The sequence below is a fragment of the Panicum hallii genome, chromosome 2 (assembly GCF_002211085.1).
Source record: "Panicum hallii strain FIL2 chromosome 2, PHallii_v3.1, whole genome shotgun sequence".
In the NCBI taxonomy this organism is placed as follows: domain Eukaryota; kingdom Viridiplantae; phylum Streptophyta; class Magnoliopsida; order Poales; family Poaceae; genus Panicum; species Panicum hallii.
This window is the reverse complement of record NC_038043.1, coordinates 55456837-55473971: the sequence shown is the minus strand read 5'-3', so window position 1 is coordinate 55473971 and position 17135 is coordinate 55456837. Positions and strand designations below refer to the sequence as shown.

Sequence of the window (17135 nt, the reverse complement as noted above, 5' to 3'; positions counted from 1 at the left end):
GAATCTAATGAGGTATATTAGTCTATGATTAGCGGATGATTACTGTAGCATCACTGTGGCAAATTATGGATTAATTAGGCTCATTAAATTTGTCTCGTGAATTAGCATCCAGCTGTGCAAAAAGTTTTATAAACAGATTTTATTTAATATTTCTAAATAGCAAGATTCTCTTTGATATAATAGTTCTAAAATTTAGAGGGTAGGAAACGAACGGGGCTCAAACCTCAGCTACGATTGCGAGGAGGGGAATCGTGCAGGTGGATGCGTGGGTCCGGTTGGACTTGGACGGCACTGAGCTTAGGGCAAAAGGCAGCAGAGCACTGGAGCTTCCCCAGCCGCAAGCAGAAGCAGCAGAGCCCGGTTGCGCAGCTGTCAGGCAGCAGAGGGGCCGAGGGGAGGAGCCGGCGGCCTTTCGTTGGCTCCCCGGCGCACGCCGCGTCGCCGTCAGTGACTCACCCACCACCCACCACGACACCACCGCCGCTCAACCAACTTGTGGGCTACGACCGCCGTCTATCCCCGTGGCCTGTGGGCCAACCGGGCATATCGATTCCCCCCGCCTCTCGATCGGCACACGCACGCCGCGACAGCTGCTGGTGCTCCCCGGACCCGGCCCGTGGACCTCGAGCTCTCCCGTGCAGGGGAACAGCCCTCGCCGGCCGCCTCGCTTGGTGTTCGCACCAACCACGTGACGGAGCCGGAACGCGCGAGGCAGCTGCTAACGGCCGCACCTGTGACACGCGGTACGCCGCCCGCTCGACACGGCCCGCGGCGACCCGGTCAGGTCGGAGGATCTCTGCGCGTTGCCCGGTTGCCCCTCGGCGGGCACAGCACGTGCCCCTCCGTCACGTGTGCCGGGCGGGCAGGCCCCCCGGCCCGACACGGCGCCCTCTCCTGAGTCCTGACCTCCGCCCCGCCGACGCCCGTTTTTCACTGTGCGTGTTCCTTCCACGGGTCTGCCTCAACCTTGAATGCCATGGCCATTGCCATCCCGCAGGAGCAACCAACCGCCATTTCTGGCCCGTCGAGCTAAAAGAGGCGGCTAGAGCTACAGCTGGCCGTGCTGCTGGCCTGCTGTGCAGTGGTACCAGTGGTGGTGTGGTGTTCTGTTACTGCTGCCTAGTGCCCACGGATCCCCTTCAGAGCGCGAGGGCGCCATTTCGAGCGCACCCACCGTAACCGGGTGGCGCCGCCTGCTGCCTGCCCTCCCAGCAAACGGAAAGATCGCGTGCGGGGATTGGGACTAGGGATGGATGGTGGATCAAGAGCCGGATCTTCTGCTCCGGCTGGAACAGCGCAGCAATTGAATCTGCCTGGTCGAACCGAGAGATCGAGCTGCAGAAGGCTCGCTCTGCCCCAAGATTTGATCAGGCCATACTAATACTAGGACCAGAGATTTTGTACCCTTCAGTTTCTTAAATTTATATGGCCCGTCAGCACCGCGGATTTGACCGGCCCTACATTCCGTTCTAGATTTCATTTCTCTTTTTTTGTTTCTCCTGATGGAAGTATTCAGGCGTGGACAGCCGAGTCAAAAGATGGGCGAGTTAACAAAGTCCGTAGTGCTGGCACATACACCAATTTAGTTTAATGATAGGTTGGTAAGGTATGGTAGGCCCGCATGCATGGGAGAGCTTTTATGGTCAATTCACCAAAAGATGGTCCGCCATGATTTTACAGTCGTGTTCCTTGACTTCATTTCTCCGCCGGGGACCATTTTCTTGTTTTTGTGCGTGTGCGTGAGAGAGAGAGAGAGAGAGAGAGAGAGTTCAGAGTAGGAGTACCACGATTGCACAATTCTATTAACCTAGATTTTTATGTAGGCCAATCCCAAAAGGGAAATTGCATATTGGTATTTCCAAGAGTGCCACGGAAGCAAGAGAATGTTCAATTAATTATTCAAATTGTCGTTACGTGCAGGCAGGAGAGTTTTCTTTGGGAATTGTGCCATGACAATTGTCTATATGGAATATCCCACTTCATTTTCGTCGACACCTCATCAAAAATACTAGCCCAACACTCTATCTAATAAAACAGTCCCTATTGGAATCGGTCTTAGGGAGTGGAATGGCTAAGAGACGAGAAATTAAATGCAGCGCATTTGATCAAGGAGAAAATGAGACAGGGAAACCAAATGGCCATTTAGAAACAAAAGAAATCGAACTGCTCGTGCATATAATCAACCGACTTTGCCTCTCTTTGTATTATTGCTTGGCTCCCATTAGAAGCAACTACTAAGAAACTAGAGACCTCTACAAGATTACAGCAAGTGGTGAAGTTGCACGCTTAAGGAGAGTACAGGAATAACCAAGAAGATGATGGAAATGGCAAATGAGTTGACGCAGTCACAAATACATCGAGAACATTGATTTAGATCATCAATATGGTAATTTATCTTTATAATAAAACATGATTTCGATCATTAATAAATGCTCTAACATTACTTTTAAGATGTCAAGTCAGTTAAAGTACGGGTAGCCGTATATGGTCGATTATCCATTCAGCTGCAGGTGACGACAAATATATCCGTTGATATCAAGGTACACGTGTACGAGTTGTATTTAAAAGAGTAATTCGAGAATTAAACGGACAAACTAGTAATCTACAATTACTACAACAAGCATATTCCTAGCCATCGTAGCCATGGAGCAGATTTCTGTTTTGTACATAGCAAATCAAGAGAGGTCACGCAAAGACAGCCCGAACCTACCGCACTTTTACACCCCCGCAAAGAAAAGATTTTGAAAGCCCTGGCTGTTGCCACGGGCGTGCGCGCGCGCAGCGCTCCCCCAGTAGCGGTAGGGCAGGGCCGAAACCAACAGAGCCCGGCGCGGTGGCGACACCGCTACGTCCACGCGGCTTACCGCGCTCCTCCCTGGCAAACCGCTGCCCAGCCCACGGCACCGCACGCCCGCGTACCAGGATTGCGGCGCTGCGCTCGCGAGTCGCGAATCAGCGAGCAATCGCAACAGCCACCGCAAGTCCGCAGCGCCACCCGCCCGCACCCCCTTCTCTCTCCTCTCATCGTCCCTCTCCCTCTTGGGGGGGGGGGGGGGGGGGCAAAGCCGCGAGGGGATAGGCAGATGGGCACAGGTAGACAGGACAAGGATCGGAATTAGTCACGCACCCAGGAGGAGAACCAGGGGGGACGGAGAGAGAGCCAGAGAGGGACGAGGAAACCTTTCTTCTTCCTCGCCGCCTCCTCTTTTCCTGGTCGCGTCTTCTTGGTTCCTGAATCCGCCGGCGAGTTCTTGCGTCCGGGAGTGTCAATCTGCATCTTTTTTCTCTCCTCCTGTTCCGAACCCGTGTAACCGAAGAACTCAATCAAATCGAATTGGAAAAGAACGTAAATTTTAATCTGCTAGGGGAGGGGGCAAGGGCGGGCGGGCGGTCTTGACAGGGGGCAAGGCGGGCCGGCCGATTGATCGGCGATGGCGCCGCCGTCCAGGGACTACTGGCTCGGCTTCTTCCGCGGCGCGGGGGACAGCATCTTCGACGCCATCGACGCGGCCATCACCGTCGCCGCGTCCGACCATCCGGGCGCCCTCCGCGAGCGCCGGGACGGCATCGCCGAGCGCCTCTTCACCGCGCTCCTGGTGACCGGCGCCACGGCGGCGCCCGGGGCGGCGGCGGTCGCGGGGGCGGCGGCGGGGACCCCCGTGGCGGGGGCGCCCACGCCGGCTCAGCTCCACCACGAGGGCGCCGCCAGCGTGCCCAGCCTCTGCAGCTCCGACCGAGCCGAGGCCATCACCGACGACGGCGCGCCGCGCTGCGACGATCCCGTCCTCGCTGAGACCGAGCGCATCAAGGCCATCCTCCTCAACGACCAAGAAAAGGTTCCTCTCTTCCTCTCGCCGCCCTGCGTATCGCCGTCGCCGCCGTTTGCATCGTCGGTTCCTTACTGGTAACTAGCACTGAATCTTCTCTGCTCTCACGTTGCAGTCGGAGGCCGAGTTGTTGGAGCTGCTCCGGAGGCTGCAGGAGTTGGACTTAGCGTTCGACACCTTGGATGTAAGCGCGGCCGCCACCTCCGTTGATGGATTCCTCAGTGCTTAATTCGTTCATGCTTTTAACTAGTGTTCATGTGGATTGGTTTCATAGGTTACTGCGATTGGCAAGGCTGTGGCCAACTTCCGCAAGCACAGCTCCAAGCAGATTCGGAACCTCGTCAGATCGCTCATTGAGTATGTCTCCATCTGTATCATTCGGAAAGCGTTTTCCTGTTGTGTTCTTCGCCTGGTTCTCTATGTTGACATGTTTTGTGTGACTCCAGAAGTTGGAAGCATACAGTTGATGTGTGGATTGCTCGCCGCCGAGAGGCTGTTGTAGGTAGGTAACAAGCAAAATTAGCTCATGATTCCAAGTTCTAACTCATATTCGTGGTGCAAGGCATTATTAGCGCTACACTTGAGTTGTCGGTTAATGGCTCTGCAACAATTCGCAGATCAAACACCTCAATCCATGGGTCCTTCCAGCTTGGAGCAGGAGCGAGGGGTGGCTTCTACCCCCATGGATGAAGGCGACCTCTTCGCAACGCCAAGCACTACCATTAGGCTGTCTGAGGTATTTGTTTTTATACTGAAATCAATTAATTCAGTGTCTATGGTAGTGCAGAAACTTGCATGGTTCACGGTATGATCTGACACTGATCCATCTCGGCATTCCTCAGGAAAACCAAGGTTCCAAGTTCTCTGATGGAATGGATGATGATGGAAGTGAGTGATCAGACCCCCATAAATCCCCTCTCTGTGGTTGCTCTTGGCTAGGCTTTTGTATTTATTATCTTTTTTTAAAAAAAATCAATTCAGGTGTCATGAACAATACTGATAGGGACCGCGGCCAGCAGTATCCGATAAACCAAGAACCAGCTAGAAGGCCTCCTCAAATGGGCCAGCGGTATGATCCAGACCCATATTGTAGTCAAGAACACACTGCGATGAGGCAGTCTCGACCACAGGAACTAAGCAATGGGCAGACGAAAGAGCAATTTGTTGCTGAGATGCTTGCAAGACCCTCAAATGCAGAGTCAGGCCCTGGGAGACCACAGGCAAGGCCTAGGCAGCATCAACATGCCTCACCAGCTCAAGGCAGGCCGCAATCTGTTCCATCTGAGGTGAGCGTTTCGGGCTGTCAACAAATTGTGCGTAGTTATTTCATTGCCACAGTTTGGTTTGGTCTAAATTTTGCTTGATCTATAGAAACCGGCGGCCCACCATGATGCAAACTCTGTCCGAGCAAAGCTAGAACTCGCCAAGAATGCGAAGCTAGAGGCCACTAAGAGAAAGCTTCAGGAAGGCTACCAAGAATTTGATAATGGTATGCATGCTGCATGTCTACAATTTTTTTTCTCATTATTAATCATGGTGTCCCTGATGCATTCTGGTAGTGAAAAAGTTTGATCTGGGTGTGCATTTCTTTCTGATTGCTAGATTGTGCTACTTTAGCGATTATGCGATGAATTGATCATGACTTCTCTACTTTGCACCAATGCAGCGAAGAAGCAAAGAACCATACAAATGGTGGATCCGCAAAATCTGCCGAAGCAAGGGAACAACCGGAATTTCCAACCTAGTGGCAAGCCAAGGAATAACAGCAACATCAACAGCAATCGGAATTGGTCAAGATGAGGCACCAATTCCACTGAGCAGCAGTGACCATAGAATTGCAACCATCAAATCCCCTTCAAAACTTCATTCTTCTCCTCTCTTTTTTTTTTGGGTTATCATCGACTAAATTTTTAGTCCAGGCCAGTACATAAACATCAGCAATAAGGCTTGGTTCAGAATTGCTCACATTGCCCCCAGACACTTCCCCAGAGGTGCATTGCATGTTTGCATTCTCTGGCCTTGGTCACAGTGGCTGGTCCGTCCTAGTGCTTGTCAAACCTGTAAAGATACGATGCTGAGTCCTAATACCAATTCTGATCTTGAGCTCCGAAATGGGTTGCTTCGCCTCGGTCGCGATGCGGGGTGCTTTCTACTACGCTGTCATCGGAATGAGGATGTTCTCTGCTTGCTTTGGCCCTGCGCCCTGCGCCCTGCTTTTCAGACTCGAGTGCCTTTTTGGGGGCCTGTCTTTTCGCTGAATTCAGCGGTAGCTTGTCCCCTGCAGAAACCGATCTAGAATTGCTAGGTATGATCGCTGCAAGTGGTGTGTCCTAGTTTCACCATGGCAGAACTGCAAGGAGACATTGTTTCTACCGAGCAGAGAAGTGCCTTAGGGACTTCCTCGCAGACTTCCGCGAACCTCTGGCGTAAGCTGTATGCTACGGCGGTGAACTTGGTCTCGAGGTCATTTGGTCCACGGTTTGGGTCAATGTTGGCCAATTACATCAGAATTTCGGTCAAATTTCACACGATATTAAAAGAAACTAGGTTTGGTCAAAATTTTATTTCAGAGACGAAGAACTTAGAAGTATTTGAACTTTTTGAGAACTGGTCAATTCGATTGTGCTTTTTTCCTCTTTGTCCCAAGCAAAGGGGCAGCCGGGCAGACTTTGTGTGAACACCATAAACCAACAGTGCGGCTGGTTTGACAAGCCCGAAGCAAATCATTCATTGGCCGTGATCATTCATGCCTCGGCCGCGCGGAGCATCGCGGCATCTCCCCCCGTCGCGCCCGGCCCCACTGCTCAGCGTGACGGCGTCGCCAGGCGGCCGCGGAGTGCCCCGCCCGAGGCGCGTTTAAATATGGAGGGAATGGACAACATTGGCTTCAAAGCTCGAAGCGTTTGTGGGAGGCGTTGAAAGTTGGCTGGGGGATGGATGCCCTGTGGCCGGAAACCCTATGGTCACGCGTGCGTCCGTCATGCGTGCCTGCAGAATAGCAAACGGGGAGGCTGGAAATTTGAAAAGCGGCCACCATTTTAATTTTTAAATTAACGACAGTACTAATTGAGATTTGTGCTGGATGTACAGCCAACCATTTTTGTCTGCTTAACATTAAGCGGCTGTTGGATTTGAACGAAAAAAGAAAGAAAGAAATAAAACACAGCATCAGAAGGACACGAGACACGTCTCGTGCACCCGTTAAAATAAGAGTGGGATTTGGGTACGATCTTGTGCTGGTTGATTCCGGGATATTTTACGCGCACGCAGAAAGCTAAACTTTGCCGCCGCCCAGCATGAGTCGCCGTCACTCCCCCAGCTTTTCTTAATGCCCACCCGCACCTTTATTTCCAAGTTGCCGAACGCAAGGTTGGTTTCCGCACGGCTACACCGTTCGCGTTTTCCCCTTTGATTAACACAAACGATACGCAACCGCGTACTTTTAATTTTTTTCCCCATCATCCAAATCCAGAATTGAAGCAAACTCCAAACTCGCGTCTAAAAAATAATTAATTAAATCGAATAGAAAGAACGACGAAATGCCCGGATTTATTCGGATTTAATTAATCCCGGTGGTCCGGATCGAGCTCGTCCGAAACTGTTACGTTAATTATTCCAAGCCATCGTAATCCGATCTGCTCCAACTGATGTCTTGATGAAATCCAACTCGATCTGAAGCAACTGTCCCCTTCATCCAATCAACTAACCAGCTCCCTTCAAAAAAAAAAAAATCAACCAACCAGCTGCCGTTCCCTGTCAAGATCCGATCAGGGACCGGTTGATGCGATCGCAGCGCGGATTAAACTAGCAGCACTGCTAGTGATTAAGCAGAGGAGTTTGCATCGTCTAAGCAAATGCTAGCACCAGCCTACCAGCCCGGGAAGATTTCGGCCGGGGAGTCGGCACGGGTGACTGCCGCGGACACATGTCGGCGAGCCGGTGGAGGAGGAGCGTCGTGATGCGCCGCTTGCCGGCACGCATCAGGTTCGGGCGCGACACGGCGACACCTACTCATTCCGCGAAGGTGTGGCTGCCGGCCCTGTCGCCTCCCGCCGCCGCCGCCTCCGGGGTCGGGATCTATCGCGTGGCCCGCGCCGCGCCCGGCACGGGCAGGGCTCGCAGCGTGGCGGGACGATGGTTTGGTTTGGTTCGACCGTCTGATATGATTCTGGGCAGTGGTCACCCGGCCGATCCTCATTCGTGCGCATCCGGACAGAAACCCGGCCAGCTCGTGACACGCCGCGACGTGTCTCTACTTGCAGCCTCGTGGTTTTTTTTTTCCTTTTCTTTCAGGGCGCACGTACGTGGCCTCGTCGTGATCTTGCTGCAAGCCCTTGTGTTACCGTCGATGTCTCGCGGCAAGCCTATGATCAGGGTGGGCGTGGAACACGTGCCCACGTTTCTTGCGTGCTTACGACCCACCTGTCTGGATTCAGCATTCAGGGCAGCAAGGGTAGGGATATAGCTGGCCAACCGTACGTAGTCGGATGAAGTACATGCTAGACTATGACATGCCACCATACCATACAGGAATTAATCTCGGGGAAGAAAAGAACACAGGGTGGTACAAGGGTGTCAAACTCAGACATGCTCAAAGGCATGTGAACGTACATGACCGAGACAAATGGTTTGGAGAATTGGAGTTGCAAAATATGCTTGCAAAAAACCACCCGAAAATTGCGAGTCCACAAACAGCACCACGAAATCTTGCCACAAAAGTTTTTTTTCTCTCCAATGGATTGGAAAATCCAGACGGGCCCCGGAGGCCACGACTAGCGACGGCGACGAGGAGACACGAGCTGCCCCGACCCCACCCACCGGCCCACCCCCGAAGAGGCCCATCACGGTTCACAGCAACCAACCAACCAGCACCACCGTCGCTGTCGTCACTCCACGACTCCAAAGCGAGCGAGCGAGCGAGCAACGGCAGGCACTTCACGTCCGCACCGCGAGTAGCGATGCGGCGATGGAGCTTCGTACTCCGATGAAAAAGCGTGGTCAGGGGTTAGCAGCCACAACGAACGGGAAGGAGACATGCAGATACAAACGGTGGCGTGCCGTGTCCATTCGGCGCCGGTCGCCGGGCCCGGGCCTGCGCCAACCACCGGCATTATTTGGCGGCGGATGGAGCGGAGGCACAGCATGTGACGCGCCGGGCCCGCCGGCGACCAGCGCAGGCGTCGCCCAAACCTAATCCCCAACCATCGACTCCATGAGCAGCAGCAGTGCCTCTGCTTGGCTGGCTGGACTCGGTGGGCCGTCCGAGGGAACCGGGAGGTCCACGCCACAGCAGGCGGAGCGCGCGCCCAGGTGTGTGTCGCGGCCCAGCAGGCGGCGCACCGAGAGAAATTAGGCTGGGCCCACAACGCGCGCCATCTGGTTCTTCTGAGAGAAATCCAATGAGTAACAGCCTGGGAGAAGTCCACGCGACGAGATAAGGCGCGCGCGCCACGCCCACCACACAGGCGCCGCGGCATCCGAGTGAGCTCGCTCCATCGACGGTGGGCATGGGGGCACTACCCGTCGCCCACAGGCACCTCGCTCTCACCTCCCCCTTCCTCCCGCTCCCGCGCCGCGGCCGGCCCAGCTGCCCTGCGTTCCACGGGCGGCGGCGCCGGCGCCGGCATGGGGCGGCGGTGGTGGCGTACATGGAGCCGAACCCGAACTCGCCGGCGGCCATCGCGGGGCGCCTCGTCGGCGCGCTCCCCGTGGTGGGACTCGTGGCGCGTATCCTGAGCGACGAGGGCGGCGTCGGCGGTGACATCATCGACTTCGCCGAGTTCCGCCGCCGCGTCAGCAAGAAGTGCACCGTCATGGACTCGCAGGCCTTCTACGACTTCAACGAGCGCCGGGGCAAGGTCTGCGACCCACTGGCTTCCCGCGTCCTCCTGATCCTTTCTGATCTTGCCCTACTGCATCCGTGCGAAACTTGCGAGTAAAAAAATTAATTAAAGAGACATGCATGCATCCGTTGGGCAGCCGGGAGATCCCTTCTACGTCCTGCTGTGCTGCTGGCTGGCCGCCGTCGGCGCCGGGCTGCTCAAGACGGAGGAGATTTTGGAAGGCGTGGCGCGGCTCCGCATTTCCAACGACATCGAGTTTGAGGAGGAGACCTTCATCGATATGATGAGGGCGGCAAAGGAGGTGGTGAACGCCTTTCTCTCTGCAGCTTCTTCTTGAATCTTGATGATAACATTCCTTAGTTACTATCTGCAACTCTGCATTGCAATGGCATTACTAGAAACAATTGCAGAAAATTATCATCAGTTGGAGGCTAAGAGAGTGGATGATGAATGAATTGTTATGCAGAAACGAGCAAAGCTCAAGGCTCCAGCCCCGCAGATAGCCATGGAGACACGGGCGGAGAAGGCCCTGGAGGCCATCTACGTCTGCTGCTTCGGGCAGGACATGGTCGAGGAGGAAGACGAGAAGCTCCTCCGCACGATACTGAACGCGGTCTTCCCGTCCGTCGGGAGGCCGGCGGTCGAGAGGATGGTGGCGTCCATGGCCAAGCAGGTGGCCTCCGGCGAGAGGAAGCGGGACGGGAAGACCGTGTCCAAGGAAGTTCAACAGCGGCAGCTCAAGGACCTGGAGTTTCTGAAACAGAATAAGCTGGACTCCTCATGAGCATCGAGCAGCAGATTTAATTTTTTTTTTGTCATAGAAGGCAGTGTAGTCCGAAATCACAACTTACACGGCGTGTTCAATTTGGCCGTGTTTGGGTCAGGTGTCGACGAGGTTCATAGTTGTAGGAAGATGAGAACAAGGCAGATGCAGTGTGGTTTTTACTATACTAGTAGGTGTGCTAGGAGGAATCAGCCACGATAGCTTACATTGCAACACAAATGAAAGTAGCGAGGATGGTATCTCAGTATCTGCTAGATACTCAAGACTTTCCTTTGGATAGACTCTCCATCAATCTAGAAGGAACATGACATGCTGAATAGGAAGCACAACACGTGTGGTAATAAACAGAATTAAACTGACATTAAATCTTGAAAGATCCTGAAATTATCAAACAAACCATATGATTAGGGGCATGAACCTGTCTAAACGGAACTGACAGCAAGGAACTGAGCAGTCACCGCAAGATCTTGCCAGCGTCTGAGACTGACAGCATACTCTTTTTTTTATGGAGAAACGGAGTAGTACTATGCTGTAAATGTAGTACCAGCAGGCAGGGGTGTCACCGGTCAACAATCGAGCCGTAGACCTTGCAGGTTGCGTCGGCTGTCGACGGGGCGTCGCAGACGGCCGACGCCGTCTCGTCGCGGACGTGGAGGGCGGCGTACTAGGGAGGAGCGGAGAACGCGTTCGTTCGCTTCGTCGTTGCTCGAGGCGATGCTGTCGACGCATTCCACGGAGGCACGGAGTGGCGAACCCCGATTTCAGATTGAATCAGAGCTCGGTTCTTCCTGCTCTTCCAGCCTGCAAAATGCTCTTTGCTCCGGCGAGGCGCTGCATGCATGAAGCGGAGGAGTGGTTTACCCTGACGCGAGATCGACCTTGGGTAAGTGAGTGGGGGAGTGTGCCACCACGGTTAGACTGTAGATTGGACGGAGGCTCGTGCGGGACTACCGGCGGGGATGGCAGATGCCGTTGGCGGAGGCGGGATCTCCCTGGGCTGCCATGGAGTGGAGGTGGCCCGCAAAACTTTAAGAAAGATAATATTTGATATCGACCCTCGGTGGTTTTCAAATAACCTCCTAATTCGGAGCGCGACTATTAATCGCGATCCGAATATTTTCATATAGATCCAAACTATTTTCTCGTAACCCTCTTAATCGGAATCGCGATCCGGATTTTTGCAGGTAGACCCCTAATTCCATAGTTTGGGTCTGCTTCTCCTTCCTCCAGCCCGCCCGCCGTGCCCTGGCCACCGCCACCGCCGTCGCTGTCAGCCCCATCCACTGTCCTGGTGGGAATCACGAGACACTATTCCGCCCAGCAATCGCGCTGAACACCAGGAACCATCAAGATTTTCCTCTCTTCTGCTCTCGCAAGGCCGCAACCACCGGACGCCCGGGGGCTCGCGCGCTTTGTGCTGCTCACACTGGCTTTGGCTGGCCATGGCTCGCACCTGTTCGTCTTCCTCCCGGCCGTGCCCAGCTACGAACGCGAGGGTAGTGGATGGTGCGGTAGTGGCACATGTTCTTCAGTGCTTCAGATTTCATCGCCAATTTGTGTCCGATGAAACATTTCGCATTTTAATCGATATCTTGACGCAATTCATCGGTCTCCTTTAATCTGTGCACCTGTCAGCATGCATGTGTGCATATCAGTCTCAGTTCCTACTTGTGATCTGCTTCATATCAGCTTCAGTTCCTACTGAATAGACACGCGGGAAAATGCATGGCCATTTCAGAATATGTCAAACCCTAAAAGTTCTGCACAATCTCATGGATGGAACAAATCAGCATCAGGAATTGACCTGACCTTGCATTTTGCCACGTATCAGTTCAGTAGGGCCTGAGGCTGATATGAAAAGAAAGGGCTCTAAATCTAGAATCAAAGTATTTTTCAGCCAAGATGTGCTTCATTACATGTTTTACAGGTGCAAGGCAAAAACTTTTGAGCTCACTAATGTTATTAGGGAAGGATGTGATTTCACTTGTTACAATAATAGAGTAAGCTACACAGGGAAAGATTGGCATTCTCAAACCAGACAAAAATACTGTAGATTCGATCAATACATCATCAATGATCCCAAAGAGTTACTAGCACTTCATTTTAGATTGATCAATTGATCCCAAAGAGTTACTAGCACTTCATTTTAGCATTGATCTACCTGCCCTGTGCCTACACTTCAAAAGCTGAAATATTAAGGGAGCTCTTCTAACATCAGATGCTCCCACTGCTAGGCAACTCCAACAAGCCTCTCTTTGCTCTCTGCTCCATCCACTAGCTACAACTTCCATCCCTAGAGCTAGGACCTACTGTACATGACAAGCTTCAGAAGGGCGGCAACCAGCAACCGGCCTTCCCTTATCTAGGCCCAGCATCATCCGGAGCTCTTCCACACGCATCTCCTTGTCGTCCTTGCCTCCCTTCTTCTTCCCGAACGCGCTGCTGATCAGCCGCTTCTTCTTCTCCTGCAGCGACAGTATCCTCTCCTCGATGCTGCCCTTCACGATGAGCCGTACCACCTTCACTTCTTTCTTCTGCCCGATCCGATGCACCCTGTCCATGGCCTGCTCCTCCACCCCAGGGTTCCACCAGGGGTCGAAGAGGTACACCGTCGAGGCAGCCGTCAGGTTCACACCGGCTCCCGCGGCTTTCAGGCTGGCCAGCAGCACGGTTGGAGTGTCAGGGCCACCATGAGCGAACTGCTTGATGACTTGCAGCCTCTTCTTCATGCTCATTGACCCATCAAGACGCAGAATGTTGAAGCCCGCATTTTTTAGGGGTGCTTCCAGCAATATCAACATCTGCTTGAACTGAGAAAAAACAACAGACTTCGACAAGGGGTCTTCGTTCTGTGAAGTCTTCAGCAGCTTCAGTAAGGCTTGCACCTTGGAAGAGAGGGGCTTGTCAGACCCAGGGTTGCCTGATCCATCTTCATCGGAATGATTTACCTCTGGAGCAAGGAAGAGGTCCTCTTTTGATAACGAGTGCCGGCATATTGGGCAACGGGAACTGGAGCTCTTGAGGATTTTCATAATGCAGGTATGGCAGTATATGTGAGTGCAGCTGGTTATCACAGTTTTAGTAGGTGGAGAGAGGCAAATTGGACAGTCAAAGTCATCTCCATCATCAACCAATGAAGCCAGTTTCTTCAACAGCTCTGGGTTTTTAGACACATCTGTATCAAAGCACACCAAAGTGAAAAGACATGAGAACAATGGTAGACAAAATTAGGTTTACAACAAGGTAAGCAGAGGATAAGAATTTGTCGAATTCATCATTACAATTAGTGGCACAAGTATAGCAAACTAGCAACAAGAAGTCTAAACATGGTAAATTTATGCTGACGATAAATATATTGTTCCTTTTTCCACAAATTTTCACAACATCTTAAATTATATATCATGCACATGATGACGACACAATATTCATACGGGCACTTTGCACCGTGAATGAGCTTTCAGTAAGCATCACTAACCTAAAGTAGTTGTTTGACTGGGATTGATATTGACCTAACAGAGGAGAAAAGTTGAAATACTGTTATAGGGAAATATTGTTATAGGGATACTGATAATGCTACAAAAGTAACAATGGCAGGCCCGGATAACACGCCAACAAATTTTCTGTAAGGATAACTTATGCCATCCTTAGACATGGGAAAATTTTTAGAGAAAAAACAGAGCTGCTATCTGTGTGGATCCGGCAGACATTCGGACCATTGATTTCTTGACAATGCACCGTCTTCAAACGGGAGTAATCTGGACAGTATTGTGCTTGCGGAGAAAACAATTTGAAGGAATATGCCTTTGCAGGCTATGAGATGATTTTAAGATTCTTGGAAGAACACTGTGATATTGTGCACTTCAGTCACAAAAGACAAAAGTTGCTGAAAAAAAAATTGTTCAGAGGATACCATCTGGAATTGGAAAACCAGCAACACTTTCTGCTTGCTAGTTGGTGGTTAAACTCCATTCCAGGAAAAAGAAAAGTAAAATGAAACTTCAAATAAACACTAATATGCTATTCCTCTCATATGATATTTACTAAGCAACAAGGCCATCCAATTTAAATCCGTATGTTTTAATTAGCATTTCGAGCGGATGAAAAGCTTGATCTGGCCATACTTCGTCATGGCAAGTTCACAAGTGGTAACACATTCAGAATAAACAAGATGGGAAAAGGGCATACCTTCGAGGGAGTTGGAGGGAAGCCATGATTTCACGTCTAAAGGACACAATGATACATCGTCACACAGCTGGCGCAGCCTCAGAATGAAATAAAGCACAGTGGAATAATTACGCAAAAATGAATCTCTGTCACCAAATTCTTGCATTTTGTTTTTCCCTTGCAGTTCCATCTGATCATATATCTCACGCTCCTCTGCAGAAAGATCAATATAGCATTCTAAAACAGTTTTAGGGGGAAGCTCAATCATGCTCTTGGTTCCAATGTCTGTCTCTTTGATTCTGCGCAGTGAGATTGCACCTAGGAGGATCTGGAATAAGCAGACAAGACAAAAAAAAAGAGTGAATAAAGTAACACATTGTGTCATGTTTTTTTAATGCATGTAGTGTCATGATGGAACTTATACAAATAACATAATGCTAAATATATATGCAAGGACATTGTGATGAGAACAGCCAAGTAATATGAGAGTTCAGAAAATACACCTCGCAACACAACAGCATGTACACACTGCAAGACCTCCTACAACTCAAATAGGATGAGGAGTTGCATAGATAAGTAGATAACTCTACGAGCAGGTTTGCAAGTCAGCTTCTTTTACCATTCAAGAACATTTGATGCAGCTGCCCAATCTCTCTAGTTCCTAGCTCTTACCAGCTGTGCAATGATAAAGATGGCCTATGCAGTGAGAATTGATAAGAGAGGAAAAATTGTGTTAACTTACTTGCAACCGTGACAACCCAGTCTTATTCCCATTCTCTAAGGGGCGCTGGATCAAGCTCTGCCAGTAGCTCTTGATCGAAAATGGCTGGAACCTCAAAAATGCCATGAGGGGGTATAAATCGAATGAGCTGTTCTGAATCGGTGTCCCAGTGACCACCCACCGCCTCTCTGCATTCAAAGCAATCACCGCCTTTGTCTGCCGTGCAGTAAAATTCTTGATCACATGGGCTTCATCCAGAATCACTCGGAACCACTCGATCTGCTTCACCGGTGAGTCCTCCTGCTCAAATTCTGTCCCCAAGATGCTGTAAGTGGTAAGAACGAGATCATACTTCAGCAGCTCCTTCTTATCTCTTGTCCGCTCGCCATGGTACATATACACTTTCAAGCTGCCTGGTTCTAAGTGCTCCTCCAATTGTGTTACCCAAGACGAGAACACCGAGGGCGGGCACACCACAAGTGTCGGCCGTGGTCCCTCCCCTGCATCCTCAACCTTCCTCCTCTTCGCCCCTCCACCCTTCTTCACACCCACATTACGAGCTTTAGTCCTCCCAATCAAGGACAACAGAGTGAGGGTCTTCCCTAGCCCCATATCATCAGCGAAAATCCCACCTTTCAGCGGCGGCGGCCGCTCCACTGTCATCTGATTGGTAAGTACATTCTCGAATCGGCCATCTTCAGTTTCTTGCCAGAACGGCGGCAGGTCTTCAGACTCTTCCCTGTGCACCAGCCACCCCAGCGCCCCCTTCTGATGGTCGAACAGCTCCGATAGCACGACATCCCCCGGCGCCTCCATCGGCAGAATCCGGGCCTTCCCTTCCTTGCCCCCCACGAGCGAGAAGAGCTTATCGACGTCCCGGCCGGCCTTCTTGGTCCGCTCCATGACCGCGGCGGACTGGGAGAGGGCGAACTCAGGGTGGTCGGCGTGGATGAGGTCGAGCCCGGCCTCTTCGAGCGCGGCCTCGACGACGGCGGCTGCGGCGGGGCCCGCGAAGAGGTGGACCTGGCAGGGGAGGCTGTAGGCGTTGCGGTTGATCTTGGAGTCGGAGCGGGGCACGATGCCGTGCGCCGCGGTGAGGAGGTGGGAGTCGAGGAGCGGGGCGAGCGCCTTGGCGACGGGGGCGGGGAGGTGGCCGACCTGCTCGTGGCGGGCATTTTTGACGGCGATGGCGTTCCCGTCGTGGATGTTCAGCGGCTCCCGGACCAGGCCCACGCTCTCGCGGCCGGCGACCCTGGCGGAGTAGTAGCGCATGCCGACGATCTTGGTGACGATGAAGCCCAGGAGGTAGGGCTCGCCGTCGCCGCCGCTGGAGGAGGCGGCGGCCATGGTGGTGGCGGAAGAACGGGACGGAGGGAACGGGGAAAAGGGTTTGGACTTTGGACTGGGGGACGGGGTTTGAATAGGCGGCGGAATCCGGGGGGAATGGTGAAGGGCGGTTGCGGCGGCCTTTGATCTCGGGGCGGATGTGGGTGAAGAAAGAATGGGGAAATTTTCACGGCTCCCTTTCTGCTTTTTACCGTTGGCGAGGCGAGCAGGATTCGAAGTTTCCAGCGGAGTTAATGCACCCCAAAACACTCCCTTTTTATTTTCACGTGTCACCAAACCAATGGTCGTTAAGTAAGCCATTATCTCCCTGAAAAAAAGAAGTACTTATCCATTTGTATTGCCTGTTAAAGTACATCAAATGGTGCGATATCTACAAAACACATGCTTGGCTAATGACGATTAACCATTACGAATAAGGAGAGACACTTCGCTAGAAAGCAGGCAGAAAA

The 17135-nt window shown here is 52.1% G+C and overlaps 3 protein-coding genes across 3 annotated transcripts; 2 read left to right on the top strand and 1 right to left on the bottom strand.

Annotated features, from left to right (window-relative positions):
- Positions 1 to 3038: 3038 nt before the first annotated feature.
- On the top strand, positions 3039 to 5939 carry LOC112883022 (probable mediator of RNA polymerase II transcription subunit 26b). The gene is made up of 9 exons (XM_025948240.1): positions 3039 to 3836; positions 3943 to 4011; positions 4102 to 4184; positions 4274 to 4329; positions 4445 to 4563; positions 4670 to 4715; positions 4809 to 5113; positions 5199 to 5316; positions 5494 to 5939. Exons 1-9 carry the CDS (start codon positions 3432 to 3434, stop codon positions 5625 to 5627), a joined length of 1335 nt encoding a protein of 444 aa, XP_025804025.1. The 5' UTR covers positions 3039 to 3431; the 3' UTR covers positions 5628 to 5939.
- Positions 5940 to 9242: 3303 nt separating this feature from the next.
- LOC112879519 (photosystem I assembly factor PSA3, chloroplastic) lies at positions 9243 to 10708 on the top strand. Its single transcript, XM_025943788.1, has 3 exons — positions 9243 to 9685; positions 9807 to 9971; positions 10137 to 10708. The coding sequence occupies exons 1-3, from the start codon at positions 9335 to 9337 to the stop codon at positions 10452 to 10454; spliced, it is 834 nt and encodes a 277-aa protein (XP_025799573.1). The 5' UTR covers positions 9243 to 9334; the 3' UTR covers positions 10455 to 10708.
- A 1766-nt stretch (positions 10709 to 12474) lies between these two features.
- LOC112881636 (putative SWI/SNF-related matrix-associated actin-dependent regulator of chromatin subfamily A member 3-like 1) lies at positions 12475 to 17098 on the bottom strand. Its single transcript, XM_025946423.1, has 3 exons — positions 15361 to 17098; positions 14640 to 14946; positions 12475 to 13629 (listed from the first exon to the last, which is right to left on the bottom strand). Exons 1-3 carry the CDS (start codon positions 16984 to 16986, stop codon positions 12761 to 12763), a joined length of 2802 nt encoding a protein of 933 aa, XP_025802208.1. The 5' UTR covers positions 16987 to 17098; the 3' UTR covers positions 12475 to 12760.
- Positions 17099 to 17135: the final 37 nt, after the last annotated feature.

Bases quoted from the DNA above. Each gene is read 5' to 3' on its own strand.
- LOC112881636 (XM_025946423.1), bottom strand. From the start codon at position 16,986: ATGGCTTACTTAACGACCATTGGTTTGGTGACACGTGAAAATAAAAAG. The intron at 14,947-15,360 runs GTAAGTTAACAC...TGCTTATTCCAG, and splicing joins CTGGGTTGTCACGGTTGCAA to ATCCTCCTAGGTGCAATCTC. The intron at 13,630-14,639 runs GTATGCCCTTTT...GCTTTGATACAG, and splicing joins TCCCTCCAACTCCCTCGAAG to ATGTGTCTAAAAACCCAGAG.
- LOC112879519 (XM_025943788.1), top strand. From the start codon at position 9,335: ATGGGGGCACTACCCGTCGCCCACAGGCACCTCGCTCTCACCTCCCCC. The intron at 9,686-9,806 runs GTCTGCGACCCA...TCCGTTGGGCAG, and splicing joins TCAACGAGCGCCGGGGCAAG to CCGGGAGATCCCTTCTACGT. The intron at 9,972-10,136 runs GTGGTGAACGCC...ATTGTTATGCAG, and splicing joins TGATGAGGGCGGCAAAGGAG to AAACGAGCAAAGCTCAAGGC.
- LOC112883022 (XM_025948240.1), top strand. From the start codon at position 3,432: ATGGCGCCGCCGTCCAGGGACTACTGGCTCGGCTTCTTCCGCGGCGCG. The intron at 4,185-4,273 runs GTATGTCTCCAT...GTGTGACTCCAG, and splicing joins CTCGTCAGATCGCTCATTGA to AAGTTGGAAGCATACAGTTG. The intron at 5,317-5,493 runs GTATGCATGCTG...GCACCAATGCAG, and splicing joins CTACCAAGAATTTGATAATG to CGAAGAAGCAAAGAACCATA.